This window comes from Chaetura pelagica, unplaced genomic scaffold (assembly GCF_000747805.2).
Source record: "Chaetura pelagica isolate M959 unplaced genomic scaffold, ChaPel_1.0 scaffold251, whole genome shotgun sequence".
Lineage (NCBI taxonomy): Eukaryota > Metazoa > Chordata > Aves > Apodiformes > Apodidae > Chaetura > Chaetura pelagica.
Genome location: NW_009952271.1, coordinates 1,128,381 through 1,143,087, shown reverse-complemented (window position 1 = coordinate 1,143,087; position 14,707 = coordinate 1,128,381). Strand labels below are relative to the sequence as shown.

At 56.7% G+C, this 14,707-nt stretch overlaps 1 protein-coding gene across 1 annotated transcript in view; it reads right to left on the bottom strand.

Moving 5' to 3' along the window:
* Positions 1-14,028, bottom strand: part of ADAM8 (ADAM metallopeptidase domain 8) — a 17,520-nt gene extending 3,492 nt beyond the window's left edge. Inside the window, 18 exon segments of the mRNA XM_010007783.1 lie at positions 383-467; positions 572-649; positions 748-931; positions 1,024-1,123; positions 1,330-1,525; positions 2,669-2,758; positions 3,418-3,476; positions 3,479-3,582; positions 4,268-4,416; positions 4,983-5,064; positions 5,147-5,316; positions 5,899-5,967; positions 6,070-6,135; positions 6,590-6,776; positions 9,875-9,951; positions 10,054-10,132; positions 10,413-10,489; positions 13,969-14,028. Of these exon segments, the coding sequence (XP_010006085.1) occupies positions 383-467; positions 572-649; positions 748-931; positions 1,024-1,123; positions 1,330-1,525; positions 2,669-2,758; positions 3,418-3,476; positions 3,479-3,582; positions 4,268-4,416; positions 4,983-5,064; positions 5,147-5,316; positions 5,899-5,967; positions 6,070-6,135; positions 6,590-6,776; positions 9,875-9,951; positions 10,054-10,132; positions 10,413-10,489; positions 13,969-14,028 (1,912 nt within the window).
* Between the last annotated feature and the right edge of the window lie 679 nt (positions 14,029-14,707).

Genomic DNA, 14,707 nt, shown 5'->3' with positions numbered 1-14,707 from the left:
AAGAGCGGGTTGGCGAGGCCAGCAGCAGGTCTGCTGGGGATCCTGTGGGGCACAGGGACAGTGGGGGGCTGCTCCAGGCACCCCTGAGCCATGGCTCAACCCCACTGGGGGGCAGGGGAGGGGGGGAAATTACCCTTTGTGGTGGTGTCTGGCTGCCCTGCCCCTGAGGAGCACCACAGCACTGCCCAGCAGGATGGCACCGAGCACTGGCACGGCCAGCGCTGCCAGCATCACCACCCTGCTGCTCCCTGTGCGGAACCAGAGGTCATCAGGATGGGCACCCCCTGTGCCTGGGGCAACAGCGGGGATGGAGCAGCATCCACCAGCTCCACACTGCCTAGCTGAGGGAGCTGGTGCCAGCCGGGTGCGGGGGATGCTGTACCTGCCACCATCCCTGAGATCTCCTGCTGGCAGTGGGGCCCTACCCAGCCCAGCTCACAGTGACACTCCCGCTTGTGGTTGCACACCTGAGCGAAAGGAGGGAAGCACCATGGTGGTGGGCACACCATAGGGGCCATCCCAGCTGCCTGGCCCTGGGGCTGCTCTGGGAGGGGACAATCCTACTGCCTACCCCATGGTTGTTGCACTTGGCCGAGCAGTTCTTGTTGCCGTAGACCAAAAGGCTCTGGCAGCGCCCAGCATAACAGACCTGGAGGCAGGCAGGGGGGCTCTGAGGCTGCCCCGGGTCACTGCAGCCAGTGGACACCCCCCTGTCTGCCACCCCAGCATGGTCACCAGAGTCCTCACCATCTCCTCGCCACACTTGGTGCCAGTGGGCACCAGCCTGAGCTTGGCCACCACCTCATTGGCATCGCTGCTGGCGATGGCTGCCTTGCACTTGACGTGACCGAAGAACAGGGAGTAGGAGCCACCACCAAGGATGGGGGTGGCATTGTCACTCAGGCACAGCAGTGTCCCACACTTCACGTCCCTGCAGGAGACACAGCCGTGAGCACAGTGACAGGGTGGCACAGGGCAGGTGGCAGGGACACCACCTCCCAGCCTCTGTCCCAGGCTCCTTACTTGGGACTACAGGGCTGCTTCCCGTACTCGGTCAGGCAGTGGAGGTGAAGATGGTGCTCACTGTTGTGCTTAAAGCAGACATCAGGGGCCACCTGGGCCTCTATGGCACACACAAAGGGCCAGGTGGAGTCAGAGCCACAGCAAGCTGGTGGCACCAGCACCTGTGGCCATGCTTTGGGGCCAGCAGGTGTGGCACCACTGCTAGAGATGCAGGAGGGGACAGCGCTGAGCGAGGACCCAGCCCAGGGAGGTCCAGGCACATCACCCGAACCTCGGGGTGAGGAGGGTGGGCAGGGGGACAGCTACCTGTGCCCCAGAGCGCACGGCACTGCTCGCCGCGTGAGGGACAGGCCCCGTTGTAGCAGTAGCCGGTGCCGTGCTGGCAGGGGATGCCGTTCTCCTGGAAGACGTCCTCTGGGCACCTGGGGCTGAGGCCGTTGCAGCGCTCGGGCAGGTCACATTCGTTCTTGCTGGCCCGGCAGAGCACGCCAGCCGCCTTCACCTGCACACAGGAGGGGACATGGCCGCTGCCTCAAGGCTCCCTCATCCTCAGACCCACCTGGGCACCACAGTCAGGCAGCGCCCTGGTCTTCAGGAACATCTCCTGACTCCTGACAGATCCAGACGTGGCAGCTTGAGCTGCTCTGGCACAAAAACATTTGCTATGGACTGAGCTGCTGCACAGGATGTGACACAGCATCAGGACTGAAACTAGAGCTTCCCATAATTAAGTCTCTCCCCATGGGCAACACCTTGTGTGGTCCTTCCATTCTGGTCTTGCCCCAAGGTCCTCTTCCACAGACTCAAAGAATCACCAAGGATGGAAAAGATCTTTAAGATCAAGTCCAGCCTATGACCTGACACCACCAAGTGCCACATCCAGCCTGTCCTTGAGCACCTCCAGGGCTGGTGCCTCCACCATTTCCCTGGGCAGCCCATCCCAATGTCTGATCACCCTTCCATGGGAAGTGCTTCCTAATACCCAACCTAAACCTCCCCTGGAGCAGCTTCAGGCCAGGCCCTCTCATCCTGGCACTACTTGCCTGGGAGAAGAGCCTGACCCCACCTGACCACAACAACTACTTCAGGTAGTTATAGAGAGTGAGACGGTCCCACCTGAGCCTCCTCTTCTCCAAGCTAAACAACCCCAGCTCCCTCAGCCTCTCCTCAGAAGACTTCCCCTCTAGTCCCTTCACCAGCCTCATTGCTCTCCTCTTCCAGCCCTGTCTCATCACACTGAGGCATTTCTTATGCCCACGTGCAGGAACCAATGCATGGACCTCTCAACTTATAGGCAGGTTGGTTTCCCAAGGAATGGGTCATGCTGATCTCTTCTGAACATGGCCCAGTTCTTCAATACCTTTCATCCTGCACTTAACCTAACAGAGTGACGGGACCTGGGCTCCAGGATGGTAGAAACAGAAGCTGCTTCACCTTCCCAAACACTTCTATCCAGGATGCTGACTACCCATGACCCCTCCCAAACCACTGGGTGTGTTTGGCACTTGGTGGGATGCTATGGAGGTCCCTCAGGCTCTACAGAGGTCAATGGATACATCTTGCCCTACTCCATTGGAGCCCAGGACAGGACCACACACCCACCAGCTCTCCCCTCACCAAGCTGGACCCCTGGTGGCAGCAGTACCTTGCAGTCCTGGCAGCAGTCACCCTGTGCACACTCAGCTCCCTCTTTCAGCTGGCAGGTGGTGGCATTGCAGCAATGGTCAGAGCACTCCTGCGAGACAGGGAGGGGCTAAAATCCTCCCGAGAGCCCCCTGGAAAACTCTTTCCTTCCTTTCTTGGGGATGGGGGACAGTTGCCAAGGGCCACCACGGGCTGAGCACTAGGGCAAAACTACAGCATCACCCCTGGGGTGAACTGTTCCTGCCACTTCTACCCCTATTGCTAACAGAAGAGATTTCTCAGAAGCTGGGACCTGAGCTGGGCCCCTGCTCTCTGGTAGCACCGTTTGCACAACTCCAAGGAGAACACAAGAGGATCTCTGTACTTTCTGTATTGGAGGAGCATCCCTCCAGGTCCTACAGCAAGCTTGTGACCCAGGGATTTATCCCAGAGACATGGCCTGGCCCTTTGTCTCAGACCTCCCCACTGGGATGCCATGATGGGTTACAAGGGATGAGGAAAAGCTGAGCAAGCCTCTTGAAAGGGCAGTGATATCCCCCTCCTTGAATCAACTTTGGAAAACATGCTGGGTGGAATGTCCATCTTCCCTGCTAAAAACAGCCAGCTATGAATGGGGGGCACACATCCATGTAACAAATGTCCTCCACAAGTTATTCCTCAGCAGAAGCTTCAGGAACATAAGGAAGATGAGTCTTGTAAAGCAAGGTGTCCTTGCACAACCTCTGCAGGGTATGAATGCCAAGTCCCTACCTCTGGTGTGCCGCAGTCACACTCTTCTCCCCTCTCCACAAACTGGTTCCCACACTTTCCTCCTCGGCCTGGGGGCCTTCCGCCAGCCAGCTAGTCCTGGGGCCCCCCAGGAACTGCCACATGTCCTGCTCGCTGCAGCGGCTGAAGTGCTTGGGGTACACCAAGCTGAAGGGGCACAGAAACAAGCAGCCATGAGCAGAGGTGAGAGCACAAGGACCCTTCTAGCCACAAGACCAAGGAGAAGCTGGAGGGTCACCAATTTTCAAGTGAAGTGTCCATCCCTGTGACCTGACCATCTTGCAGGCTTTATGCCATCAGGACAGTGCTGGAGGACACCTCAGGATATTTACCGCCCAGGGATATTCCCCTTCCTCATTCACTCATGGAATGTCCAGACTGGTTTGGGTTGGAAGGGACCTTGAAGATCATCTAGTTCCATCTAGTTCCAACCCCCCTACAAGGGCAAGGACACCTCCCACTAGACCAGGTTGCTCCAAGTCTGGTCTTCAATACTTCCAGGGATGGGGCAGTCACAGCTTCTTGGGGCAACCTGGGCCAGCGCCTCACCACCCTCACAGCAAATAATTTCTTCCTAATGTCTAACCTAAATCTCCCCTTCTGAGTTTAAAACCCTTCCCCCCCCTTGTCCTCTCACTACACACCTTTGTAAAAAGCTCTTCCCCAGCTTTCTTGGAGTCCCTTCAGGCACTGGAAGGTGCTCTAAGGTCTCCCTGGAGCCTTCTCTTCTCCAGGCTGAACACCCCAACTCTCCCAGCCTGGCTCCAGAGCAGAGCTGCTCCAGCCCTTGGATCATCTCCACAGCCTCCTCTGGACTTGCTCCAAGACTCACCCAACAGTTGCTGCCATGACACATCCTCCATCAGCTTTGAGGACATGACAGCGGCAGCCAGCAACGTCTTCATCATGAGACATCCCCAGGTTGTGCCCCATCTCGTGGGCCATGGTGGATGCAGCGCCAATAGGATTCATGCTATGGTCCTGTGGAACAAGAGATGCAGTGTGGCTCAAATACTCTCAGCAGCATCTCCATGGCCCCACTGGGGCTCTTCAGCTGCTCATGCCATCTGCAATTCATTCCCTAATGCTGCTATGCTGAGGTAAAAGAAGACAAAAGCTGAATTTGGGCCCATGGCCCCTGAAGACTTCTAGCTGGGGTCTCAGTGGTGTAAGGACACTTAGATGTTGCAGCTATCCTGCAACGATGCTTTGTGGTGGTTCTGGAGAGCCACATGTCCAGCCACTCCTGCTCCAGCATAGGATGCCTTCCCTGGGGATGGATGAGAAGCACAGCCAGAATGGCTGGTCTGGGAGGTTCTTCAGGGCTCAAGTTAATCAGAGCCCTACACAGGCTTCCCCACAGGCCCCCACACTTCTCTGGGGGTGATCTGCTCAAGGGCTGGAGCTGCCAGGAAGCAGATCCAGCCCTAAGGCTGTGGAGGGGGAAAGCAGTGGAGGTGAGACCCGCTGTGGAAAACACAATGCAGAGAGTGCAGCTGGTGGGAACCCTGCTGCCCTCCAGGCACACATCCAGGAGTGGGACCCACCTGGTTGACACCACCTGAGTCCCTGGTGCACATCACAAGCTTCTTGGCGAGCCCTACGGTGGTGCCATGGAAGTCTATGCCCCTATGGGATGCAGATGCCATGTGTGGCCCAGGCAGCAGCAGAGCTGCAAGGGCAGCAAGGTGGTGCTCCCCCAGCCCCTTACGTGATCAGCTGGGCGTTGTCATGTGGCTTCCTCCGCAGCAGCTCTACCTCCCGCCAGTGGAGAAAGTTGTCCAGAGTCAGCTCGGGGTTGGGACTGACCATGATCTTGTCCCTGTGACTCCACACCTCCAAGCCGATCAAGGCCACCCGCAGGCGAAGGGGCTGATAAAGCTGGGGCAGGAGACATCCCTGAGAATTGAGCTGTACTAGCAGAGGGAAGGTCCCACTTCCCTTGAGGAACCACAGCCACAGCCAAGATCCCACCTCAACGTGCAATATCAGCTCTGTCAACCCTTCAATAAATAACACAAGCTGGGGTGATCACATAGACAGGGTTTACCCTGGGACTTCTGGGCTCCTTCTTGGCCAGGAGCAGTCCAATGCTGTTGACCAAAAAGTGAGACTGAAGCAAGGTGAGCAGAAATCCCACCTTGGTGCACTGCCTCCATCAGCCTCCCCTTGTTAGCACCTGCTCCAGCTTTGAGTGGCTACAGGATGTGCTCCCAAGGAGTTCAAGAAGAAACTTCTAACCCCTTCCCATATGGGAGAGCTGGGAGGCAACTGAGCTCTTGAGGTGTCAGTGCTGAGCTGCCGGTCACTTGACACACACTGCTGGCCAGGAGGACTGGCCACCCTGTGGAATCCCTTCTATGGGCTTAAGATCAGCTCCATCACCCTACTATTGCCAACCTCTCCTCCACAGCCCTCATGCCTGTGTTGGCATGTGAGGGAGGTCCAGGCCCTTGGGCTGACCTTGTCAACATGGTTCACGATCTCCTTCATGCGGTTCTGCACGGTGCGCAAGTCCTTGTGCTTCCTGAACTATGGGAAGGATACAGAGATTTTTCCAGGCTGGCTTCCACCTCCTCACTGCAGTAGATGACAGTGAAAATACAGGCATTGGCTTGCCCCTGCCAAGCTTACCTCCCTGTTGTCCACCACCAGGACCAGCTCCACATACCGGGGACCTTTGTGTAATGGAGCTGATTTCTGGAAGGGAAGAGGAAAGTGAGCACAAGGAGGGGCTCCAGCTCGCCTGGACTCTCCTGTGGGATGTGTGGATCTTAGGACATGGTCCGATGCTAATTCAAGGCTAGAAGATCTTCTAGCTCTGCTGTTACTTTGCTGGGTGTTTCAGACAACTTCCAACAAAGGAAAAACTCAAGCCTGCTACTGGGATAAGGCACAAGACAAGGCACTCTGTGGGCACCACGGAGCTCACGGGGTAGGAGGATGCTCGTGCTGATGGTACAGGATTTGAGGACTTGGTCCAACCAGGAGCTAGGCCAGCAGGAGCAACCTCTGTTCAGGTACCCAAACAACAAGGCATGGGAGAGGAGCATCTCCAGGAGATGTGGCACAGCCCCATTCCTCTCCTGGACTTCACAGGCCTTAGGTTCCCGCCACCCCACCTACAGGAAGGAGAAGCAATGCAATCCCTGACCCAGTGGTAGAGCTTCATGGCAGCGGGGATTTGGGGTTCATGGTCATACTGCAGGCTGGCCCCAGGCTGGGGGCACGTGCCGCGCTTGCCGCGCAGGTGGGCTGCTCTGTACACGGCGTGCTGGCCGGCCACGTCCTCCTCCAGGGGCTCCAGCAGGAAGGTGGTCTCATTCACCCGGAAAAACCCACTGCAAAGGGAGAGGGCAAGGTGGGGAGATGTCCAGCAAGACACAGACAGACCCTACATGCACCTCCACAAGTGCCTGGTGGTAACAAACAGAGCTGCTAAATCTCTCAAGGAAACTACCCCACCCCAGCGTGGTTCCCACTGGCAGCTTGGATGAGCTGCAGGTCACCAGCAGGACATGACAGCTGGGTCCTTCTGGCCATGTGGATGAACCACACTCCGTGCAAAAAAGCCCTGAGCAGTCCTTGGGCAGTGCACGTTCACAGCTTCTGCTTTCAGAAGCTGTAGAAGCTGTGGTTGAACAAATGGCCCGTTGGAGAGGCTGGAAAGCAGCTGCTGGGCTTGGAGGGAGCAAACTGAAGCATTGCTGCCTGGCAGCAAGGGGAGTGTCCTGAAACGGCCCAGGATCCAGCTAGAAGTTTGCTATGTGGCCAGGCCAGGTTTAAGGCAGCTGAGCAGCTCTAGCCTTCCAGATGCTTTCTGCTAGGGGCACCATGGGTCCCGACTATCAGCCCTGTCTCCTCCCCTGCCCTGGCACATCTTGTCTTCCTGCTTCACAAGGATATCAGGTGTACCAAGAATTCACAAGCTGTGAGAGCCAAAGTCTCCACCAGCTAGTTCCAACCCCCCCCTGCATGGGCATAGACACCTCCCACCAGCCCAGGCTGCTCCAAGCCCCATCCAACCTGCCCTTCAACACTGCCAGGGATGGGGCAGCCACAGCTTCCCTGGGCAACCTGGGCCAGGCTCTCACCAGCCTCACACTGAAGAATTTCCTCCTGATGTCTATCCTAAATCTCCCTGCTTCCAGTTTTAATCCATCACTCCTCATCCCATCCCTCCCCACCCTTGTCCCAAGCCCCTCCCCAGCTTTCCTGGAGCCCCTTCAGGCACTGGAAGGTGCTCTAAGGTCTCCCTGGAGCCTTCTCTTCTCCAGGCTGAACAGTCCAAACACTCCCAGCCTGGCTCCAGAGCAGAGCTGATTCAGGCCTTGGATCATCTCCATGGCCTCCTCTGGACTTGCTCCAACAGCTCCCATGTCCTTCCTGTGTTGGGGACCCAACAGCTGGACCCAGCCCTGCAGGGGGGTCTCCCCAGAGCAGAGCAGAGGGGACAATCCCCTCTCTGGCCCTGCTGGTCACACTGCTGGGGATGCAGCCCAGGACACAGGTGGTTTCTGGGCTCCAGCACATGGTGCTGGGTCATGTTGAGCTTCTCATCACCCAACACCCCCAAGCCCTCCTCAGGGCTGCTCTCCACCCACTCTCTGCCCAGCCTGGATCTGTGCCTGGGCTTGCCCCCCTCCTCTGGCCTCTCTCCAACAGCTCCATGTCCTTCCTGTGTTGGGGACCCCAGCCCTGGCCCCAGCCCTGCAGGGGTCTCAGCAGAGCAGAGGGGACAATTCCCTCCCTGGCCCTGCTGGTCACACTGCTGGGGATGCAGCCCAGGACACAGGTGGTTTCTGGGCTCCAGCACATGGTGCTGGGTCATGTTGAGCTTCTCATCACCCAACACCCCCAAGCCCTCCTCAGGGCTGCTCTCCACCCACTCTCTGCCCAGCCTGGATCTGTGCCTGGGTTTACCCCGGCCCAGCTCAGGTGAATGAGCACCAGCTCAGGCAGCACCCAGTGGGCAGAGGGAGTAAGAGCTGGCCTGTAGCACCACATGCTTTGCTTTTCTTTTTGCCAGGCAACGGCGTGCTGGCCGGCCACGTCCTCCTCCAGGGGCTCCAGCAGGAAGGTGGTCTCATTCACCCGGAAAAACCCACTGCAAAGGGAGAGGGCAAGGTGGGGAGATGTCCAGCAAGACACAGACAGACCCTACATGCACCTCCACAAGTGCCTGGTGGTAACAAACAGAGCTGCTAAATCTCTCAAGGAAACTACCCCACCCCAGCGTGGTTCCCACTGGCAGCTTGGATGAGCTGCAGGTCACCAGCAGGACATGACAGCTGGGTCCTTCTGGCCATGTGGATGAACCACACTCCGTGCAAAAAAGCCCTGAGCAGTCCTTGGGCAGTGCACGTTCACAGCTTCTGCTTTCAGAAGCTGTAGAAGCTGTGGTTGAACAAATCGCCCGTTGGAGAGGCTGGAAAGCAGCTGCTGGGCTTGGAGGGAGCAAACTGAAGCATTGCTGCCTGGCAGCAAGGGGAGTGTCCTGAAACGGCCCAGGATCCAGCTAGAAGTTTGCTATGTGGCCAGGCCAGGTTTAAGGCAGCTGAGCAGCTCTAGCCTTCCAGATGCTTTCTGCTAGGGGCACCATGGGTCCCGACTATCAGCCCTGTCTCCTCCCCTGCCCTGGCACATCTTGTCTTCCTGCTTCACAAGGATATCAGGTGTACCAAGAATTCACAAGCTGCGAGAGCCAAAGTCTCCACCAGCTAGTTCCAACCCCCCCCTGCATGGGCATAGACACCTCCCACCAGCCCAGGCTGCTCCAAGCCCCATCCAACCTGCCCTTCAACACTGCCAGGGATGGGGCAGCCACAGCTTCCCTGGGCAACCTGGGCCAGGCTCTCACCAGCCTCACACTGAAGAATTTCCTCCTGATGTCTATCCTAAATCTCCCTGCTTCCAGTTTTAATCCATCACTCCTCATCCCATCCCTCCCCACCCTTGTCCCAAGCCCCTCCCCAGCTTTCCTGGAGCCCCTGTGTTTGGCCAGGCACTTGGTCACCAGCTCAAGGACTTCAGCATGGCCTGGAGCAGATGGCAGCTGCCTGCAAGCCCATGCATGGCCCTGCACACACCCCTTTGTGAGCTTGGGCCAGCCTGCCCTGGGAAGAGAGGAGGGATCTGGGACAAGCTGTGCCTTTCTGCCCAAGGAGGGCACTCCTGCCCAGACCTTCTGCCCTGCTCAGGCTTCCAGCTTCATCCCACCTCATCAGTCTAAGCCCCAGAAGTGGCACCACGAGCCTTTCCTGCCAGACATGAGCCAGGCTGGTCAGCATTCCCACTGCCAGCAAGACAAGGGACACCTTCCCTTCCTCGAGGGAGGGCTGAGCCCTCTCTCCACCAGCCCAGCTCTGGTGGGGCCGGGTGACACCAGCACCCTGTGACTCCCCCCAGTGTCCCCAGGAGCAGCAGTGCCAGACCCTACCTGAGCCCACCACAGGTCCTGATGCTGGCAGCTGAGTCGGTGTGTCCTTGCACATGGCCCTGGTAGAAACAGTGATCCTGCCCCCAAGACAGAGGAGGAGAAGCAAGGTGACCAGGGAGTCTGCATGGTGGGACCCCAAGGGAGCAAGGGAACTGCTGTGCCCAGAGACAGCTCTGTACCTGAGTGTCTGGCTTCTCTGTCACCTCCACACCCTCGGCTGAGTAGTGTGTCTCAGTGTAGTGCTGCCCCAGCAGCTCCCTGCAGGGTGGGGAAGCGGCATCAGCTGTGAGCCCACTTTTGGGGAGGGAATGCTGAAGCTCTGGGGATGAGGTAGGTCAGGTTGGGCTTGGTGAGCCCTTGACCTCCCTGGGTGGGTTTGGCAAGGAGGAAAAAAAGAGAGGTATTTTGCTAGCAAGGGTGTGGGCTGAGGGCTTGGATCACCAGTGTGGTCATGCTGGACCTTGGAGAGGTGATGTTCATGGCAAGGGGAAGAAATAAAGTCTCCCCAGTACATTCCGCTGTACCCACCCACACTCACTTGTTCTTCTCCAGCCAAAGGAGGTAGTCTCTGCCTTCAGCACGGATGTTGTAGAGAACAAGGTCCGGGTAGATGCTCTGCAGCAAAGATAGCACAAACCCACCATCACCAGGAGCCACAAACCCACCATCACCAGCAGCAAGAGCTACAGAAAAGAGGACCTGCCTGGAAAGGACGTGCCAGTGCCCCATGGGAAGGCAACTGTGGGACAGGGAGCCTGGAGGCAACCAGCAAAGACACAGGAAATCAGGAGAGCAGCAAGCAAGCATGCGGGCAGTAAAGCCAACCCCAGAACATCTCGAGATGAGGAAGAGGTCACCAGCTGTGGAACAGAGTCAGCAAAGTCTGGTTTCCTGTCTCTGACACACACTGCAGAGGTTTCCTACTCATCAATCAAAAAAGCTCCTTTTTTGGGGACTGAGCTGAGCTCTTACTCATGGGCTGAACCACAAAGAGCAGAGACTTCCTTATCTCTGATCCATCTAACCAGCAACAGCTCAGTTAGAGATCAACCTTCTTTTGGTTCTCTGATACTGTAGATTTTGGCAGTACCATGTGCCAGACCCTGACTGGCGGAAGGGACCTCCAGGCAACTCAAGTCCAACCACCAGTCCCTATGGACTGGGTCGGGGTGGGTGTGGCTCAGTCCAGCAGAGCCCTCAACCCCCAGGGTGGAGATGTCCCTCCAGAAGAAGTGTTTCCCTCTGGGCTACTTTGCAATCTCCAGCTGCAAGAGTTGGGCTACAGCCCTCCAGAGATCCCATCCTACCAGGGCCACCAAGAGGTACAACTGTCCCTTGCCTGCTGCACTGTATCAGGTTGCACCATTGGCACCAGGGACCACCTCAGCGCAGAAACCTCTCCTGAGGGCACATCCTCAGCCCTTACAGGATCCTGGGGTGGACAGCTGAGCAAAAGGCAAAGCAAAAATCTCCTGCAGGGCCAGCATTCCTCCTGGGTGAGGTGTGCAGCCTCTCCCTGGGCAGTCATAGGATGGCTCAGCATTCCCAGGGGGAGGATGTGGCAGGAGCTGCGGCTGAGAAGAAAGTCCTGCTGACTTAGCTCCAGCAGGGTCAGGTAAGAGGGTTTGCGCGTCACTTGGTTGCCCTCAGTTCCACCCAGTTTTTTGTCTCCAACCTGACATTAGGTTCCAACCACCTGTGGGGCAGCCGGGCAGTCCCATGTGCTGGCATATTCATGGCTTCCCAGCAGTGTCTTCTCCAATGACCAGCATCTCCCACCCCATGTGGCCATCCCATGTCATAGCCATGTCAACATAGCCAGGCTTTGTTGTTGCTGGCAGCACCAGAGCCAGAAGTCTCAAAGAATGGCAGGAAAGCAATTGGAAGGGTGTGGTGGGTCAGAGACAGTCTCTTGGAGACAACCTCAGGGCAAGTAAAAATGAGTCCTGATAAAGCTGACCCTGTGGCAGGGCTGAGCAAGCCAAGCAGAGCCCTCCTGGCCACAGCACCCAGTCAGGAGGGATTTCTTCCCAGACCCAGAGAACCTGCAGAGCATCAGGATCTGATGCCACCATCCCACCCCAGCACAGGTATTTCTTCCCTGTATGGGAAGATGCGACAGGTCCCTGCAGCACATTAACGATGGGGCTCCTTGCTCCATGGAGAAGCTGAGGCACAGGAGAGGAGGAGAAAGCAGGTCTCTGTGCCACCACCATCCCTTGCTTCTGCTCCACCCAGTTCCACGGCTCACCCTGCAACATCCTGCTGCATCCTGCAGAGCCCCAGGCTGGGCCAGCAGGAGCTGGGCTGCCTCCACCCAGGCAAAAGGACTTGCCTCTTTGCATCATCCGGCTCTGTGATGCAGTGGGGAGGGTGTGAGCATGGGGGCTGCTGGAGGAGAAGCCAGCTGTTTGCAGCACCAGGGGCTTACAAGGGCTGGAACGCACCTTCCCATTCCAAGCAGCTCTTCAAAATGCTGGAGCTCCATAGCAAGAGAGAGATGGCACTTGTGCAACCAAGAGCGTGCAACTATAAATCTTGTCGAAGGCCCTTCTTGCTCTATTTCAGGTCCCTTTCTGTGAAGAACTCACGTGGCCTGTCATGTCCCTGCTAAGGGCAGGTGGGAGGAGAAGACCACAGCCTGTGGGAAGGCTGGCATCCCAAGAGATCCTGTGCTGCAGGACCAAGGTGTCCACCCTGTCTGCAGGGCTAAACATTTTTATTTAAGCAAAGCCACAGGGGAGCTGGTTTGCTTCAAGCCTGGCAGATGCTCCACTGGACCAACCCCATGTGTTCCAACTGCTCTGACCCAGAAACCAGCTCTTGGCCCATGCCCATCCCAGCCAGAGACTGCCACAGGAGGAGGTGGCACAGAAAATGCCTGTCCAGCTACCTGTCTCCTCTTCAAAGAGAGGCTTGGTGGTGGTCAAGCCTTGCTGAGAACCTCTTCCCCACCCAGGTTTCTGGGAGAGCAAATCCAGCTTTTGTGGAAGAGGAGGAAAATGGCTTGAGAGTCATGAGACCTCAAACCCTCAACACAGGAGGTCTGGGAGGTCCCAGAACCTCCCAGTTCAAGACCAAGTAGCACCCAGCAGACACTACCCATGGCTGTCCCAAAGGACACAGCTTAAGGCAGATACCTGCTCCCCTGCCAAGGAAAGCAGAGGGACCATGAGATGGGTGAGGTCCCCTTTGCAGGAAGATGGGTACAGAGCCACCTGGTATAGCCAGCACAGATGGCATCTCTAAATATCCTGGAGAATGTTTATCTCGTGGACAAGTTTAGGTTTCTAGAGCAGAGAAAACAGATGCTTTCAGGGAGTGTTTCTGAAGCTAGTTGATCAGAAAGGGTTTGAATCACCAATGACCATGGATTAAAAGATTTTAGTAGGAAATAAATGTCCCCAGCCCCTCCACCTCATCAGATGCCTTCTAGTCCTAGAAAATGAACCTACATATTGGGCTGAACTTCAAGATAATGAAGAAAACATCTTTGAGGTCAAGGATGATATTCTGTGGATGTCAACCCTCAAAACTCCTGAGTCCTCATTCCTTTCCCCAAATTACAAGGTTTCCTAAGAAAAATAACACTAGCTTGCTTTTATGTGGGTTGCTACAATATTCTGACTGTTACTTCCCTGTCCCAAAGGATGAAAAAAACCCCCCAACTTTAGCAAATGCAGCAAGAAAAGTGCTTACAGCACCATGAGGCTTTCCTAATCCCTCTGAAGCCAAGACTGGGTGTCACAAGATCACTCTAAGAGGTGGTGCCACAGGGTTATGTCTCTGAAGAAAGCATTGGAGAAAGCAGCCCTCTCTCTCTCCAAGAGTACATCTTGCCATCTGCAGTTCCTATTTTGACCCTAAACAGCCCAGGGAAGCTGAGCTGATCAACCACTTCAAGATTTCTATCCTCTGGGATGGCAGCAATGAAAGAAAAGGTGCAGCAGGTCATTCTTCTGGCACAGGGCTAATGGGATCTAGCTCTAAGCCCAGTGCTGGGCCAAGGGTCTCTGCTGGTAGCACCCCACCCTCACAGTCCCTCAGAGAGAGCAGTTTTGCCAAGCCAGTATATGGAAGGCAATGCTACTCACCAGTGGCCCAGAGAGGTCCCTCTTCCCCCGAGGCACCAGAACCTTGTGTGGTGTCACCATCTCATACTTCTCCACGTGGGCAAGCTTCTCCTCCAGCCTGGCTGTGGCAGCTGGGAAAAGTCAAAGGGGTTTGAGCTGGGGTGCCTAGAAACAACTGAGTTGGGGGAGCAATGAAAAAGCATCTAACGTGAAGGCACAAGGAAGAGCCAAATCCACCAACCCTGAAGTACCTGCTGGGAGAACATAACTCCCTGACTGGCTCCAGGGATGCTCCAGCCCCCCCCAGCCCCAGCACCCACAGGGTGCTCAGCATCACCCATGGACAAACGAGTCCATTTGAGGCTGGAAAACCCAACTGAGACCCTGGTGACTAAACAAAGACTGAGGTTTCTCAGCTCCTCAGCTTGGGACTTGGACCTTAGAGTGGTTGTGTTTTGGAGAAGGGCTCATTTCTGGGCTGGCTCCTCACAGGCTCTTTTTTTAAATCTAAGAAGGTAGACGTTGCTGCAATACCCCCCCCCCACCTTCTTTCTCTGGGAGCCCCAGACTGGTGCTCCCGGGGTGAGTCAGGGCCAGCAGAGCCCCGGCAGCAGAGCGGGGTGCTCCGTCTGCGGGTGCCCTCGCCCACGCACCCCAGCTGGATCCAGCAGCTTGAGCGGGATCCAGGAGCCTTGTCACCCACCCCCTCGGCCGGCTGAGTCACCACTCATCCCCCCCCCCCCCGACACGCACCAGACGC